The sequence below is a fragment of the Anser cygnoides genome, chromosome 2, assembly GCF_040182565.1.
Source record: "Anser cygnoides isolate HZ-2024a breed goose chromosome 2, Taihu_goose_T2T_genome, whole genome shotgun sequence".
Lineage (NCBI taxonomy): Eukaryota > Metazoa > Chordata > Aves > Anseriformes > Anatidae > Anser > Anser cygnoides.
This window is the reverse complement of record NC_089874.1, coordinates 103961018-103978859: the sequence shown is the minus strand read 5'-3', so window position 1 is coordinate 103978859 and position 17842 is coordinate 103961018. Positions and strand designations below refer to the sequence as shown.

Genomic DNA, 17842 nt, shown 5'->3' with positions numbered 1-17842 from the left:
AACTAAAGGATCTTACACCCAACTTTACAAGGTAGTTCTGTAAATAATCAAGGACCAGAATGGTTCATAACGCCACTAATGAGCAAAATAAAAAGACCAACTGGATTTTAACTACTTTTTATTTCAAGTCACTACACTGTACATTTTAAGTTGGTATTAAAAACTTGAAAAAAAAAACACAGTTATCCAGGATGCTTATTGTAGAACACTGATTGCACAGAGGAAGGCAGCTAACTTTGTATTCCTTTCTCCATAAGATATGACACTAAATCACATGATTGCAAACCATGGATAGGATTTAAAATTTTTTTTAAGAACATAAATTATCAGTAGTGTAGACATTAACACTGTTGTAGACAGATACTGATATAACTTACAGCCACAAAAATGTCATTGTTCATTATGTTACTATACATATTATTATATGTATGACTAAAATAAATGAATAAATAAATAAAGGATCACATCCAGTCTTTCATCCATGCACTTATGATTTAATTCGTCAGAGGTAGCAGTCTTTCTGCAATGTACTTAATGCTTGTTACAATATATCTGTGCATAGCCTCACAAGTGAGGAGATAAAGGCAACTATAACACACTCACCATATCCTTGGCTTGAGCCATCATTTCATGAGATAAGTGAAGCAAGCAAAGAACTGTACTTTTTGTAACGCCTTTTCCCATGAAGGACATAGCATTTCCTCCCCATTCAACATAAAATGATGAGATGACCTGGGAGTATGCGAAAAAGTTCATGGTAGCTTTACTGTAAACAGCATACAGGTAGAGTACCAACTGTTGTACAAAACTAAAACACAAACTTATGGAAAGATGGCAAACATTATCAAATATACACTTTCAGCTAGATTTTAAAAATGTATTTATAAGTCACTTAGTCATACATTGATTTCCTATATGGTTAAACATCTGAAGCTCATTGAAGAGGCAACTTAAAACCAAACTATATAGCAAAAAATATATAAATAAAAAATATACAACAAAAGACTACAGTGGAATTACATAATAAACACAATATTGAATAGAAACCTGAAAGTTTATTTTTGATTGAAATTTGTCATTTATTGCACCCATTTTTTCTTTCAGATATGCTTGAAACTAAAAATGGAGTTTCTTTCCAAAATTCTGTGTTCAAGAAAATGGGTCATTTCTATTTCTTGTTGTGATTTGAATTGGAATAAATATACTAGCTTTCCATATCAAATTCTGATGAGCAGAAAATAGAGGTCACGGGATCATACTGTTAAATAAATGGTCTTTGACTAAATATATAACCATATATGTTAAAATGAAAATCATGCTGCTTTTAACAAAACATGGCCAAAAAAAATTATTCTTAATACTTATGCTTCAAGATGAACTTTTCTCCCCCAAACATGGCAATTTAAACTTCTCCATTTTTGTTGTTATTCTTTCTTGATGTCCCACCCTACAGGAATTCCTTCCAAATGCAATCTCTTCCCTCCCCCCAAAAGAAACCTAAACTTACTTTAACATTTAGGCCAATTAAAATTGTTTAATTCTTTTGCACATCTTGGCAAGTTAAGACTTTCTCCTAAAACACTACACCATTGTTTCATCACAAGTTTCATTAAAATAATCACCTGTACATAAGCTTCACAGACACTTACCTGGTTGCTATTCGTATCACTGAGAACCTCAGACAAATTAAAGTTACTTTAAGACTTTTTCAAACCTCTACCATTTCAACAGATTTTACTATTTGACGCTAAAAAGAAAGCTTCTAAGAAACAAATGTTGACTTCCCAACAGCAGCAGCATCTTGAATTGCCTCTTTTCTACTTTCTCTGTGTTAATAACTTGCCTGAAGAGTTACTACTGTTAGCCTTCGCCCCCTTTCACGCATGGATTTTGCTTGTGTGAGCATATCTTGGATTTTACTCTTAGTGTTTTAGTTATAAAAAAATACAACACCCATTTGAGCTTTCTTGTCTCTAACTCTTACACAGGGGATGAAGGCACAAGGAATATAACCAACCTTCATAAAAAAACATAATTTTTATTTATTTATTTTTAAAGTACGCATCACTCAACCTGATCTACATTTTTTAGCTATTTACTTATAAGAAATGTACCTTTCAGAGCAATGATATTCACTAGAAGTACAGTGTAAAAATTATGACGTAATTAGTTACACGGTGTTTTACAAGCATTCAGACCAAAAGTTAGGTTATAACATAACCTACTTACCTCAAGAAGACCTGTTAAATATTTCTTACAAATTGTGACAGGTTCAACTGTAGCAGAATATGTACTCCAGTCTGGCAGTGCAGTAACATGAACCATTCCTCGTAATGTTCTCTCCAGTGAGGGAAGTCCATAAAAACGTGGTGCATCTGTTAGTCGTAAGCATTGTAGCAGCTTCAGAGCCAGCTCAGTTCTGAAAGAGCCAGCAAGTTCCAAGCCCTCTCTGGATTAATTGTAAAAAGCAAAAAAAGTATCAACTGTCAGCATGAAGCTATTATAATGAATTGTTTTTACAAGAGGCTGATGCATCATTCTTATTAGTGCTAGTCTGTGAGTCTCAGCATCTCAATTAGTTACTGCTGGCTTATGAAGAAAGTAACATGGACTTAAATTATTATTTATAGCTTCAACCAAGTTCTGAAAGTATAATATTGTAACTGCTTATAACAGGACAGCTTAACCAAAAAAGGACAAGTGAGATAGAACTCTAATTACAGATGAACGTATAAAAGAGCAAGAGTTTTTCAAAAGAATCTCTCAGAAGAGTCACAAAGCTTAATAGCTATGTTCATTCTGGTTCAAGAGACAAATTTTAAAATATTTCCTGCAAGTACAAGACAAACCTGGAAGGGATTTCTATAATCATTTTTCCAGCTGTCAATTCTTTTATGTGTATATATACATATATATATTTATTTTTTTTTTTAAGAGCAACTGGGAAGAATGAAAAAGATATTCTAAAAGTATTTTTACAAACAGTTATTTTGTGGTACTTAGCTAAGCAAGTATTATGTCAAGCTGCAATTTTAGCATCTCCTCGAATGCACTTGGATAGAGGGGTTTACTGTGGGAAATATTTTATAAACTCAGAGAAAAATATAATATAAATCAATTTCTGTCTTTGTTTGACTAACAGAAAAAGGTTGGAACTTCATGCTGGGAGAAGCTGACTAATGTGATTTGATATACTCTGTAATATACTCTAGGGCAAAAATGAGTTGGGTGAAAATAGATATTTGTTGATATTCCAGTGTTTTGCTTTCCTATTAATAACTACTACAAAATCAACCAAATTATCGTTAGCTCGTGCAAATTTCCAGCAGTGAAAGAAAAACAGCTCATCTTCTCAATACCATCAATTCATTTATCATTTGTTGAAAAACTGCATACCCTAATACACTAGTGCATAGCCTTCCAAGTTTCTTAATTACCTAATTTTACTGTGAAAACGTCTAGCTAATGCTGATCTTTACTTCAAGAGGAGTATACTACTCCATTTTTCAGATTTACCTTGACTGTACCATGGTATAATTACATTCCAACTCTGACTGAGATACAGTAGCACTACGCATTATGATCCCCAGCCAGAATTAAACAGAATTAAACTCTACCTGTCAGTCACCGACACTGAGCAAAATAACAATGCGTTAAAAAGACGAATGAGTTCTTTATCCAGTTGCTGCCTGACAGCAGTCTGTATTTCATCTATTTCATCCCGCACTTGGGATTCTGGTCGCACAAGAAGGCCCAAAAGGGAATTTGGCTTCTAAAAGAAAAGAATAAAAATACAGTCACATATTGCATTGTTTAAATTCTACTTTAACACACACACTAAAGCCATTTTTTTGTTCAGTGCTTTTAAATCACACATTATAAATCACAAATTCCGCAAGCATTTTAATAAGAATTATTCGTTTTAAAAAAAAAAAGAAAAATGTAAAATTTTCCAGTAATAAACAGTTACTTGAATCTACTAAATATCATAAAATAATCATCCACAGTTAAAGCCTTTAAAATCTCCTGGTATTAATTAACCATATTTGGTAAATTTTATAGGTTTCCCAGTTAACCATACACATTAGAGTACATCAGTTCTATACATAATGAAAAGAAGATTACTAGTAATTTTTTCTTAATGTTTAGACAGCATTTTAAAAGGGGAAAATGCAAGAGCATAGAGACAGTACTTTTCTTAACATGTGATTTGTAAGACCATGAGTGATATCACTTTGAGGACACTATGCCCTTGCTTTGTAAAATACTGTTCTTTACAACAAAAACTTAAACTGCAGTCATGACTTTTATCCTTGGCATCTAACTATTGTTTTTTATACAGCAAGACTGAATTATGTTTTGACAAATACAATAAAAATTGTTTTATATTGTTTTCTTAATCTTAATGTCCTATTTTATACTTTTCAATTTTACACATCTTAAAAGAACAGCATTAGAGAGAACAGATCTCAAAAGTAAAGCACACAAGTCAAAAATCTGAAAGGAAAAAAACCTACATTCTTTCAATATTATACTTGCCATTATATATATATATACTAGCCTATATAATATAAATAAATTGAACTTCCTCAGTGTAAGAAAAATATTTTACTTAAACATATCACAACCATTTAAAATCAAAAGTAAATTGACAGACTCTGAAAACAAAAACTTCTGTCTTAAATTTCAATTCTTGTTCTTAAGCCACAACAGATAATGTTCATTTATATCTTTGTCAAACAGAAGGTTCTAATACGGAACCTCATCCTTTAAGTTACATAGATAATACATATACATAACTAATGTAGTTAACCATACCACAGTTATACACATTCAACTATATGGGAATGTACATGTATATACATACAAATATTTAGCTAACAATATAAATTTATATAGTTATACATTTGTACATAAAGAGCTATGCATAAAGCTATGGATAACTATTATTAACATTTCACATATATATTAACATTTATAAGGTTCTAATTATTTTACTACAGTTACCTACACCAGAGCAAGACAAACACACACAGATGTTCTTTACATTTGGCAAATATAATATTAAAATTTAAAGAAAGAAAATCAAACAACAAGTAAAGGAGAGAAGGAAATTTACTCTTGCTCAAAGTTAACTTTTCCCAACACTTAAAAATGTAGGACAGAAAGTAGCACGGTAATACTACAAGATCTGGCTATTTCATGGCTTTGTTGAGAAAAGTTGTTTTCCTTGAGCAGCTCATCACAAGCAAACCAACAAACCAGTTCAGAGTTACATCATCTTGTACAGCCTACAGTTTCTAGGTATCTTCTTACGTTTTTAAGCAATGATTTCATGATCCACTTTAGATGGTCTACCTCCAAGCTTGCTCTCTGCTCTCTACACAATTTGTTTAAAAATCTTAGGACATCTACCAAAAGCTTCTCATCCTCAGCAGAAGCTGGAAGCACTTGCAGAAACCTGCAATGAAAGCCACAATACTTGTACTTGTAGGGAATTAAAAGACAGTTTAATATCTCAGACTAATAGGGCTGGGTTAACTTGGAAATATGCAGTTACCTATAGCAAATGTGGAATTACCTACAGTAAATATGAATATGACATATTTACATATAGTAAATATGGATTTCTATCAGTTAGATATTTTAAAGCACCTGTATTATATATACTTCACACATAAAATATCAAATATATTTAACAATTAAATCATACTTATATATGATTATATGTTACATATTATAATATACAGTATAATATATATAGTATATGTATTAGGTATTATTATAGCCAATTACTATTACATACATTAAATAGTGTGTTTACATTTAGTAGACATAGAATTGCATATGGGAAAAGAAAGAAAAATCTGAACTCAGTAAAAGAAAGGAGAAAAAAGTATCCTTATAAATATTGTGTTCTTACGTTTTGCCATTTTTGCATACATAAATTACAAAATCACAGAACCACTAAGGGTTGGAAGGGGCTTCTGGAAGTCATCTGGTCCAACTCCCCTGCTCAAGTGTAGACACCAAGAACAGGTGGCCTAGGACCATGTTCAGAAGGCTTTTGAAGACACCCAAGGAAGGAGACTCCACAACCTCCCTGGGCAACCTGTGCAAATGCTCCATCACCCATGCAGTGAAAAAGTGTTTCCTTATGCTGAAACAGAACCTCCTGTGTTTCAATTTGTGCCCATTGCCTCTTGTTTTCTCACTGGGCACCACTGAAAAGAGGCTGGCTCCATCTTCTTTGCAACCTCCTCCAAGTATTTATATACATTGATGAGATCTTTCCTGTACTCCCCTCTTCTCTAGGCTAAACAGTCCCAGCTCTCAACCTTTCTTCACAAGAGATGCTCCAGTCCCTTTTTCACCTTACTGCCCCTTCATTGGGCTCCTTCTAGTATGCCCATGTCTCTCTTGTACTGGAGATCCCAGAAGTGGACACAGTACTCCAAGTATGGTTTCATCAACACCAAGCAAGGGGGAACAATCACCTACCTTGACTAGCAACACTCATTCTAATGCAGTCCAGGATAAAATTAGCTTTCTTTGCCACTAGGGAACACTGTTGGCTCATGTTCAACGTAGCGTCCACCAGGACCCCAAGAGCCTTTTCTGCAGAGCTGCTTCCCAACTTGTAAGCCCCCAGCATGTACAGGTGCATGGGTTTGTTCCTCTCTGGGTAGAGTACTTTGCACATCTCCTTCATGAGGTTCCTGTCAGCTCATTTCTCCAGACTGTCAAGGTCCTCCTAGATGGCAGCATGATCCTCTGGCATACCAGCCACTCCTCCCAGTTTTGTAACATTAAAAAAATTGCTGAAGATACACTCTGCTCCATCCTTCAGATAATTAATGAATATATTGAACAGGACCCATTATTGACTATTGCGATACACTGCCGATTACAGGCCTCCAACTACACTTCATGCCACTGATCACCACTCTCCAGGCCCAGCTGTTCAGCCAGTTGTCAAACAGTTTTACCCATCCAGCCAATACCTCCTCAGTTTGTCTATGAGAATCTTATTGGAAATGGTGTCAGAAAGCCTACTGAAATCAAGGCAGAACATCTCCACTGCTCTCCTCTCATATACCAATCCAGTCATTTTCATTGCAGAAGGGTTTCAGCAGGCTAGTCAAGCATGACTTCCCCTTGGTGAGAACATCCTATTCCTGACAATCTTCGTCCTTCACGTGCCCTTCTTGAAGACAGGAGCAACATTTGCTTTCCTCTAGTCCTCAGGCACCACTCCCAATTGCCATGATCAAAGATTATTGAAAGTGGACACAAAATAACATCAGCCAGCTCCCTCAGCACCTGTGGGTGCATCCTCTCAGGGCCCGTGGACTTACATATATCCAGTTTGCTTCTGTATTGCCTGACCTCATCCTCACCAGCAAAGGGTTAATGCCCCTTGCTCCAGCCTTTGCCCAGATTCTGGCATTCCTGAACGCTGGTCTTCCTAGTAAAGACTAAGACAAAGGTGACATTCAGGACTTCAGCCTTTTCCACGTCCTTTGTCACCATGCTCCCTGCCCCATTAAACAGGAGGCCCATGTTCTCCTTAGATCTTCCTTTTGTCACCTATGTACTTATAGGAGATCAAGTTGCCTTTGACATCCCTGGACAGGCTCAGTTCCAGTTGGGTGTTGTCTTTCCTGACTGTAACTCTGCACATTCAGGCAACACCTCTATATTCCTCCCAGATTACTTATCTCTGTTGTCACCTTCTGTATGCTTCCTTCTTGAGTTTTGTCAGGAGGTCCACATTCATCCATGCAAGCCTCCTAGCATTTTTGCCTGACTTCCTGTTTGCTGGGATGGATCTCTCTTGAGCTTAGAAGAGGTGATCCTTGAACATTCATCATTTTTCTTGAGCCCTTCTTCCCACGATAGGACTCTTCCAAGCAGATCTCTGAAGAGGCCACGGTCTCCTCTCCGGAAATCCAGTGTCGTGATCTTACTTTTTCCCCTCCCCGCTTCTCTCAGGATGTTGAACGCCACCATTTCATGGTCAATGGAGCCAAAGTTACCTTTGAGATTCACATTATCCACAAGCCCCTCCTTGTTGGAGAGTACAAGGTCCAGAAGATAGTCTCTCCTTGTTGACCCCTCTATCACTTGGAGTAGGAAGTTGTCATCAATGTTCTCCAGAACTCTCCTGGATTGCTTATGTCCTGCTGTGCTGTCCCTCCAGCAGATATCAGAGCAGCTGAACACTTCCAGGGAAGGGACATTCACAACTTCTCTGAGTATAATATCAAAGATCTTTAATCCTCATCTATAATTTCAGTCAATTCGTTACCTATACCTAGACAGCACTGCATACATTCCAGCTGATCTCTCATATCTAAGGCAACCCCACCTCATCTTCCTGGCCTGTCCTTCCTAAAGAGCCTGTAGCCCTTCTTTGCAACATACCAGTCATGTGAGCCATCCCAGCACATCTCTGTGATCCCAACAATATCACAGCCCCGCAACTGCACACAGATTTCTAATTCCTCCCATTTATACCTCATGCTACATGCATGTATGTACAGTATTGGCAGATTTAAATTGACAAATAAACCAATACTGGAAACCAATACTAATTACTTTAGTATATCCTGCCATTTGCTGTTACTGATTCTTCTGACCTTTCCAATGTATTTTTTTAGGCAATTTTACAATTGTTACTAACAAATTTTTGGAAGTAGTAAAAGTTCATGGAGCTAATTCCTCACACAGATATAAGCAGATATGTATAATCATCTCTATATTCAGCTGAATCCCAAGCTACAGGAAAACAAACACACACACGCAAACATTTTTTCTCATTTGCATTTAGTGAAAATTTTGAAAGACTGCAAAAATTAACTTTTACTTGGCTTTGGTCAACTAAGCAACCAAAATAACATGGGTTTTACATGCTGCACCAAAACCATCAGTAGGTTATGAGAACTGTTGTAGCTTGAGCTCAGCAGGGAACAAACCACCCCATTCCCTTTCCTAAATAGTATATAAAATAAGATTTCCAGCCCAGATGTTAGGATCACAGTTTGGAGGGATAAACAAAACAAAAAAAAAAGCCCCACAAAACAGTAAACAGAATTTGTGCTGTAGTTCAGGTAACACTTCCTAATGCCAATTAGAACTAAGTGGACTTATGCTTTGAATCACAAGACTGTAGGCTCTAACCTGAGCTGCAGAGTGAGAACTAGTGGAAAACTGCAGTGCAATGAATAACCCTTGCTGAGAGGTAGATTATATTCAGATTCAGCATGAGGGCTTTAAACTAGGTAAGAAGGGGGACGGGGCTGAAAGAAGGCTTGTTGGAGCTGTGCCAGGGGGAACAATGGCAAGGCCGGGGGAGAGGGCAATGGCCCGACTGAAGTGCATCTACACTAATGCACGCAGCATGGGTAACAAACAAAAGGAACTGGAAGCCATCGTGCAGCAGGCAGGCTATGACTTGGTTGCCATCACGGAAATGTGGTGGGACCACTCTCATGGCTGGAGTGCTGCAATGTCTGGCTATAGGCTCTTCAGAAGGGACAGGCAGCACAGAAGGGGTGGTGGTGTGGTTCTCTCTATATTAGAAAGTGTTTTGATGTTGAGGAACTTGAGGCTGGGAATGATAAGGTTGAGTCCCTATGGGTTAGGATCAGCGGGAAGGCCAACAAGGCAAACATCCTAGTGGGGGTCTGTTACAGATTGCCAAACCAGGATGAGGAGGCGGATGAGGAGTTCTAGAGGCAGCTGGCAGAAATTGTGAAAACGTCAGCGCTTGTTCTCGTGGGGGACTTCAACTTCCCAGACATACCCTGGAAGCACAACAGAGCCCAGAGAAGCAGTCTAGGAGGTTTCTGGAGAGCGTGGAAGATAGCTTCCTGACGCAGCTGGTTAAAGAGCCTACCAGGGGAGGTGCCCCGCTAGACCTTCTGTTCACAAACAGAGAAGGACTGGTGGGAGATGGGGTGGGCGGGAGCTGTCTTGGGCAGAGTGATCACAAAATGGTAGAATTCTCTATTCTTGGCGAAGTCAGGAAGGGGACCAGTAAAACCGCCGTCTTGGACTTCCGGAGGGCTGACTTTGAGCTGTTCAGCACACTGGTTGGCAGAGTCCCTTGGGAGGTGGTTCTGAAGGGCAGAGGAGTCCAGGAAGGCTGGGCACTCTTCAAGAAGGAAATCTTAATGGCTCAGGAGCGGTCTGTCCCCACGTGCCCAAAGATGAGCCGACGCGGAACTAGACCGGCCTGGCTGAACAGAGAGTTGTGGTTCGAGCTTAGGAGGAAAAAGAGGGTTTACAATCTTTGGAAAAGAGGGCGGGCCACTCAAGAGGGCTATAAGGATGTTGCGAGGCTGTGCAGGGACAAAATTAGAAGGGCCAAAGCTCATCTGGAGCTCAATCTGGCTACTGCCGTTAAAGATAACAAAAAACGTTTTTACAAATACATCAACACAAAAAGGAGGACTAAGGAGAATCTCCATCCTTTACTGGATGCAGGGGGAAACTTAGTTACAAAAGATGAGGAAAAAGCTGAGGTGCTTAATGCCTTCTTTGCCTCAGTCTTTAGCGGCAAGACCGGTTGTTCTCTGGATACCTGGTACCCTGAGCTGGTGGAATGGGATGGGGAGCAGGATGTGGCCCTCACTATCCATGAGGAAATGGTTGGCGACCTGCTACAGCACTTGGATGTACGCAAGTCGATGGGGCTGGATGGGATCCACCCGAGGGTATTGAGAGAACTGGCAGAGGAGCTGGCCAAGGCGCTTTCCATCATTTATCAGCAGTCCTGGCTATCAGGGGAGGTCCCAGTCGAATGGCGGCTAGCAACTGTGACGCCCATCTACAAGAAGGGCCGGAGGGTAGACCCGGGAACTATAGGCCTGTTAGTTTGACCTCAGTGCCAGGGAAGCTCATGGAGCAGATTATCTTGAGTGTCATCACGCGGCACTTGCAGGGCAACCAGGCGATCAGGCCCAGTCAGCGTGGGTTTATGAAAGGCAGGTCCTGCTTGACAAACCTGATCTCCTTCTATGACCAAGTGACATGCTTAGTGGATGAGGTCTACCTTGACTTCAGTAAGGCTTTTGATACCGTTTCCCACAACATTCTCCTCAAGAAACTGGCTGTTCATGGCTTGGACTGGCGTATGCTTCGTTGGGTTAAAAACTGGCTGGATAGCCGGGCCCAAAGAGTTGTGGTGAACGGAGTCAAATCCAGTTGGAGGCCGGTCACTAGTGGAGTCCCCCAGGGCTCAGTACTGGGACCAGTCCTCTTCAATATCTTTATCGATGGTCTGGATGAGGGGATTCAGTGCACCTTCAGTAAGTCTGCAGACGACACCAAGTTAGGTGCGTGTGTCGATCTGCTTGAGGGCAGGAAGGCTCTGCAGGAGGATCTGGCTAGGCTGGACCGATGGGCTGAGGTCAACTGTATGAAGTTCAACAAGGCCAAGTGCCGGGTCCTGCACCTGGGGCACAACAACCCCAAGCAGAGCTACAGGCTGGGAGATGAGTGGCTGGAAAGCTGCCTGGCCGAGAAGGACCTGGGAGTACTGGTTGATAGGCAGCTGAATATGAGCCAGCAGTGTGCTCAGGTGGCCAAGAAGGCCAACAGCATCCTGGCTTGTATAAGAAGCAGTGTGGCCAGCAGGTCTAGGGAAGTGATTGTCCCCCTGTACTCGGCTCTGGTGAGGCCCCACCTTGAGTACTGTGTTCAGTTTTGGGCCCCTCGCGACAAGAAGGACATGGAGGTGCTCGAGAGAGTCCAGAGAAGGGCAACGAAGCTGGTGAGGGGTCTGGAGAACAAGTCTTACGAGGAGCAGCTGAGGGAGCTGGGGTTGTTCAGCCTGGAGAAGAGGAGGCTCAGGGAAGACCTCATCGCTCTCTATACGTACCTTAAAGGAGGCTGTAGAGAGGTGGGGGTTGGTCTATTCTCCCACGTGCCTGGTGACAGGACGAGGGGGAATGGGCTAAAGTTGCGCCAGGGGAGGTTTAGGTTGGATATTAGGAAGAACTTCTTTACTGAAAGGGTTGTTAGGCATCGGAATGGGCTGCCCAGGGAAGTGGTTGAGTCACCATCCCTGGAGGTCTTTAAGAGACATTTAGACGTTGAACTTAGTGATATGGTTTAATGGAGGACTTGTTAGTGTTAGGTCAGAGGTTGGACTAGATGATCTTGGAGGTCTCTTCCAACCTAGACGATTCTGTGATTCTGTGATGTGACTCTCCCATGCCTTCCAGCTACATTGGGTGCAGCCAGAACAAAGTCATGCTTGCTTTCAAATATCTCTTTCTGTGCTGTTAAAGATCTATTTGCAAACACATAGATGATGCATTTTAAGAGTAGTTTTACTTTACTCCTAAAACAAAGAAAAACCATGCACAAACCAAACACTCAGAAAATCAGAAATTAAAAAAATAATTAAAACAACATACAACCAAAGTCAACATTAATATAACCTGTTTAATCTGTGCTTAATCCCTTCTATCAGCTTTTGGAAGTACAAAGAAACTGAATTCAACTACAGGATCACATAATATTTTTCTGTAAGACCATTCTGACTGATTACATGCACAATCGGAATCAAAAAAAACAATTCCACTAAGCTGAAGATATGAAAATTATGAAATTTATGGTTTAAAAATCATACTATTAATTCATTCTTGTAGTCAGTATGCTTACCTATTTATTGCTTTTTGCCAAACGAAGCTCTTCAAAGTGTTTCGACAAGACCCAGAGATGCATTTTAAAGCAAGTCTGTCATTCAGAACATAAAAACTCAGCCTAGTGAGAGCAGCCCTAACATCTCTGTGGGATACTGCCTGAATGATTGAATTAAGACAGTCCTGCAGTCCATAGGTTGTGTGAGTTATTTTCAGTATAAGAATGTCTTCTGAGGATAGTTTTAGCATGTCTAAAAATCTGAAAAGGCGTAAGAGAAAAATGATTAACAACTAGTATCTTTATAAAATATTTCAGTGAGTGCTGACTCCTTCACTTTCCAGTTCAGATGAGAAGACAAACCCTCAAATGCCTTAAAAATATATTTCTGTTAACCAATCCCTTCCCCTTTCTTTTTTGCCCTCAACAAAAAACAAACAGAAAAACGTTAAAAAACCCACAACCACAAATCATCAACAACACCCCACCCCACTACATTCAAATCCTCAGTTTTTTAGTTTTTTTGGTAAGAGGGCACCTCTCAAAAAGTTATTTGAAAGGTGTTATTCACAAGGTTTGTAATGAACTTTTCCTCCATGGTGTTGTAGATGTTGACCTCTTAGACTATACCATCTTCTTTTTAAGAAATTGCTATGGTTTTGACTAAGGCAATTTAAAATAAAAATAGTTTATCAAACCAATGACTGCAAAGTTACCTCTGGCTCAGAACCATTCTATTTACTCCTCAAAATTGTAGGACCCCTTAAAGTACACAAGCAAAAATGAAATATTGTCAAGATGGACAGAAACACAGAAACAAGCATTTCAATCCTATTAAATCAATCACATTTTAAGACTGTGTACAAAATAGTCTCGAAGAGAAACCATGCTAACCAAGAGCTAACTAAAGGATGTAAAGAGTTTTCTTGACTATCTATGATGATTCTCAGGTATTACCATTAAAAGGAATAATTATTTAAAATTTAAATTTGCCAAGAAAGAGAGAAGAAAATACAGGTCATGCAGTGATGAAGGGGGGATAGAAGATAGCTCCTTAAAAAAAAAAAAAAGCATAATGAAAGAACAGAAACAAGAATTTAAGTTTCTTATTGTTTAAAATTGTGTGAAAGGAGTCAAACCACCAATAAAAGTTGGATAAAGCTCTAGAATTCTTGCTTAAATACAAATTAGGTAAAACATTAGCTATGACAACATATCTACAACCTCCTGGGATGTGATCATTTACATTTAGAAGATAGCATTCTCAAAGCATGAACAGCTTGAACTGCTGTTTCAAGTTGGAAACTCATTTAAACTGGAAGGAACACTAATACGATTGAAATACATTAGGATTTAGAATCAAGATAGAATAGCTCACGTTTCTGCTTGCTTCTCATAGTTTGTCAGTTGCAATAGGTTTTCAATCCCGTGGTACCACGACAGATTCCAAGCCATCTTTAGCATATCTGACACTGGTTTCATAGCCAAGCACTCAGAAGACAAAGGCACCACAACAGAATTAGGGCTAACTGCATGATGAGCAGTGATTTTGACTGGCAGATGATATCTTTAAATAAATAAATGAGTAAATAAACAATTAAACATATAAACAACTACTAAATGCTCTATTTAAGCAAGCTTTTAAATTTTATAAATAAAAGTTCTTAAAACTCTTTGTCAGAGAATAAAAGGCTGGGAGAAAAACTCCACATTTAACACTTAAAAGTGCAGACAACTTTGGATTTAACATTAAATGTTTCCCTTTGCTCTCCCATCTCTATCCTTTAGGGAGGACAGCAAATGGAAAGGACTGAAGTTGGCTGTAAAGAAACAAAACAAAAATCCACACCAAAAAAAAAAAAAAAAACAAAGCAAAACAAAAGCAACAACCAACACTTACCGCCTAACAACAGCAACAGGCAAACTGAAGGCAGGTAGACCAGTACCATTACTGGTTATGCCATCAGCCCTGCAAGAAAGAGATTAAGCTATTACTCTCGATTTTTTAATTTTGGTTTACTACTAATGCTGCACTTTTTTATTATTCAGATATACCTGCTTTTTCCTACAAGTAGCTGTTTACGAAGTCATCACTGAATACATTTGTGTTAACAAACATTGTTTCTTCATGATTATGCAGCATTAAGACTGTTCTTAGCTCACATACATATGAAAATATGCATGAGAATTCTTTTCAGTACATTATACGTGTGAATTCTAAGAACATTTTTATTCCTGAAGTACACGCACATTTCAAATAATAAAATATTGTAAGCTGAAGTCTTCTGGTTTAAGGACAACCACTACCAAGCCAAAATAAATAGAAATCTAATTAAGTTAAAAAAACACCACAACTATAGCTAGCTATTTGATTGGTATAGCTTCCATTTTTGGAAAACATGGATTAGAGAACTATCAGGTGTTTCTGAAAATGAAAATAAATATAAGTACAAAGTACTTAAACTGCAAAAACATGCCAGGTAGATCTACATAACAGGCAATCCAAACAATTTGTTTGACCTACAAATACAAACAATTTTCTTGACCTACAAATAGGTAATACATGCAATTTGGGACATATTAAAGTTTGAGGGATAATTTATTTGAATATATACATATATAACTGATTTTCAGGAAAACCTTAAATCTTGTTTAGAGATAATGCCAATAAATAATTGTTTTTTCATACCATGTGTCCGTTCTTGCTACTTCGTCAAACAACAGAAGACAAAGCAATACTGTAGTTTCCATTAAAACAGCTTGATCATTTTGGAATATCAGGGAAACTGAATGAAACAAAGATATTTTTAAAATTTGTTAGGAAAATACTGACATTTAATAATACATCAAAGAACAGTGGCTAAAACCAACTTTTTTCCACAACCATTTTGCTAACATCTTCAACAGATGCCACAACATGACTAACACTAGCAAACAGTGATTTCTTTAAAATATTACGGACACAGAAGCTAGCCACGGTTCTTAAGAAGGCTTTTGGTTAAACATCTAATCATATATCACGTATTTTCTATCTACCTATGTATTAAATTCAAAATAGAATCCTTACCTCTGAAGAGCAAAAGCAACAAAGATGATTGCTGTGCTAGAGACAAACGAACAACTGGATCAGCATACACAAGTTTCCGTAAGAGTGTCAGACAGGGTAAGGCTATGGATTCCATTACCTGCAAAAACAACAACAAAAAAATTAAATAGAGATATCGATTAGGATGATCTGTTAAGGAATGCTCTATATGAATTGTCATGCTATGAACCAATACATTCTACTACTTATACCAGAGCAACCTAGAACTTTCTTAGACAAGGAAATTTTATCTAGGTGATAACTGCATATTCATTAGAAAATACTTAATAACTTCTAGTTTTATTTTATTGGTATGTTTGGTAAGAGGTTATTTTTTCTGGTTTCTGGCCTTGTAACACAGTTGTAACTTTTGCTTCCAAAGTATGTATTTTTAAGAAGTACATATATGAGCTGAAGGATTTCAAAAAACTACTTATTCATAAGCTCTTTTTTGTTTGTTTGTTTTTTTAATGCAAATAGCTTACTGCATCAGATTGATTCTCTGATCTTTCATATCAGGGAATCCAAGAAGAGAATGCAGCTTTCTAGAAGTCAAATTATTGGTGAATAGCCAAAAATAGACCAAAGAAACTTCTGGTAAAGAATGAGAAGACACCATGTCCTTCACAGGACATTACTTTGCTTGTCTGAGACTCTACCTTTAAATTTTGTTTTGTAAACTCCATCACCAAACGCAGTTTGGTTTAATATGCAACAGATAAAAGCCCTGCTTATTTAACATAGGAAAAAAAATTCTGCACAGCTGTATACAAAGTCTTAATTAAATTAAGCTTTTTCCCTCTACTAAATACTGCATCCTTTTCTTGTAGCCACTTCTCTAAGATAATACAAGTTTTTTTGGTTTTGTTTTGTTGTTTGTAAGAAGAATTCCACAATAATAATAATAAGCTAAGCAACTTATAGCCTAAATAAACTTACATAAAGTGATTGTAAATTATGAATTTCAGGAAAATTCAAGCACCAGATTAGATGTATTACAACATTGGAAAACTTTCTCATCTACAACAAATACACACTCAACTATAAATGTGATCTTATCTACCAGGACTTTACTGGTTAGGTGATCTTCTATTGGTCAGAAAATTACTCCCCAAATGTAACCTGACATATATTTTCACTTGCTATGAACATAATCTTCTAAACTAAAGAGGGTAGATTTTAATTAGATATTAGGAAGAAATTCTTTACTCAGAGCGTGGCGAGGCATTGAAACAGGTTGCCCAGAGAAGCTGTGGATGCCTCATCCATGGCAGTGTTCAAGGCCAGGATGGATGGGGCTTTGAGCAACCTGGTCTAGTAGTGCCCGTGGCAGGGGTCACTACATGATCTTTAAGGCTCCTTCCAATCCAAACCATTCTATGATTCTAATTTTTAATTATATTTTGCTTCGGGTCTTAAATTCAGAGACTATTATTATTATAGACAAGACTTTTAAATTTATTAAAAACTATTTTTTGGTCTCTACTTAGAAACCTCACAGAAGTTTTGATTTATTTCAGAACCACATCACCCAACACAGTCTGGCCAACTATTATAATTGGTAGACAAACCAATACTTCTCTCATTAAGAGGATCTTGCCTTTATCAAAAATTGAATAAATACATATTGCAATTCCAAATGTTACTAAATATTTGTATTCTGTGTAGAATTAAAGTACAAAGAAAGTTGGAGTTTTAAATACAAAAAAAAGCAAATATTACCACTGTCATGCTGTGCAACTTTTGCAGAAAAAACAACAATTTTACCTTGCCATCCACATGTACACATTCATTAAGGTAAGCCAAAATCTTTTCTATCACACCCAGCTTTTTCACAACGCCATGCATTTTGGTATCTGTAGGAAAAACAAAAGATAGTTAAGAACCACTGCTTCTACAACAATTTAACCCTGAACTTCTTTCTGCATTATCACAAACTGTTGTTGTTGACAAGTTTCTAAAATTCTTCTGTTACTTAGCAAGTACAAATCCAGCTCTAAGGCAAGCCTGCCCAAACTGTTGCCTTGTCACCAATCTTTCTTTAGCTTAGACATCCCAAAGAATACTAGAACGCATAAATATTAACTAGTCCTTCTAAAAAAC

The 17842-nt window shown here is 37.9% G+C and overlaps 1 protein-coding gene across 4 annotated transcripts in view; it reads right to left on the bottom strand.

Moving 5' to 3' along the window:
* The window catches only part of RTTN (rotatin), an 88441-nt gene that overhangs the window by 33786 nt on the left and 36813 nt on the right, over positions 1-17842 (bottom strand). For all 4 annotated transcript variants that reach the window (XR_010829590.1, XM_066992741.1, XM_048080882.2 and 1 more), the window contains 10 exons: positions 17507-17595; positions 15722-15839; positions 15344-15440; positions 14555-14623; positions 14033-14221; positions 12676-12915; positions 5317-5461; positions 3618-3772; positions 2230-2449; positions 604-732 (listed from right to left, as the gene is read on the bottom strand). Coding sequence is in view for 3 of the 4 variants with exons in the window: in XM_066992741.1 (XP_066848842.1) it covers positions 604-732; positions 2230-2449; positions 3618-3772; positions 5317-5461; positions 12676-12915; positions 14033-14221; positions 14555-14623; positions 15344-15440; positions 15722-15839; positions 17507-17595 (1451 nt within the window). In the remaining variant the exon portion in view is untranslated. The remainder of the gene's footprint in view (positions 1-603; positions 733-2229; positions 2450-3617; positions 3773-5316; positions 5462-12675; positions 12916-14032; positions 14222-14554; positions 14624-15343; positions 15441-15721; positions 15840-17506; positions 17596-17842) is intronic.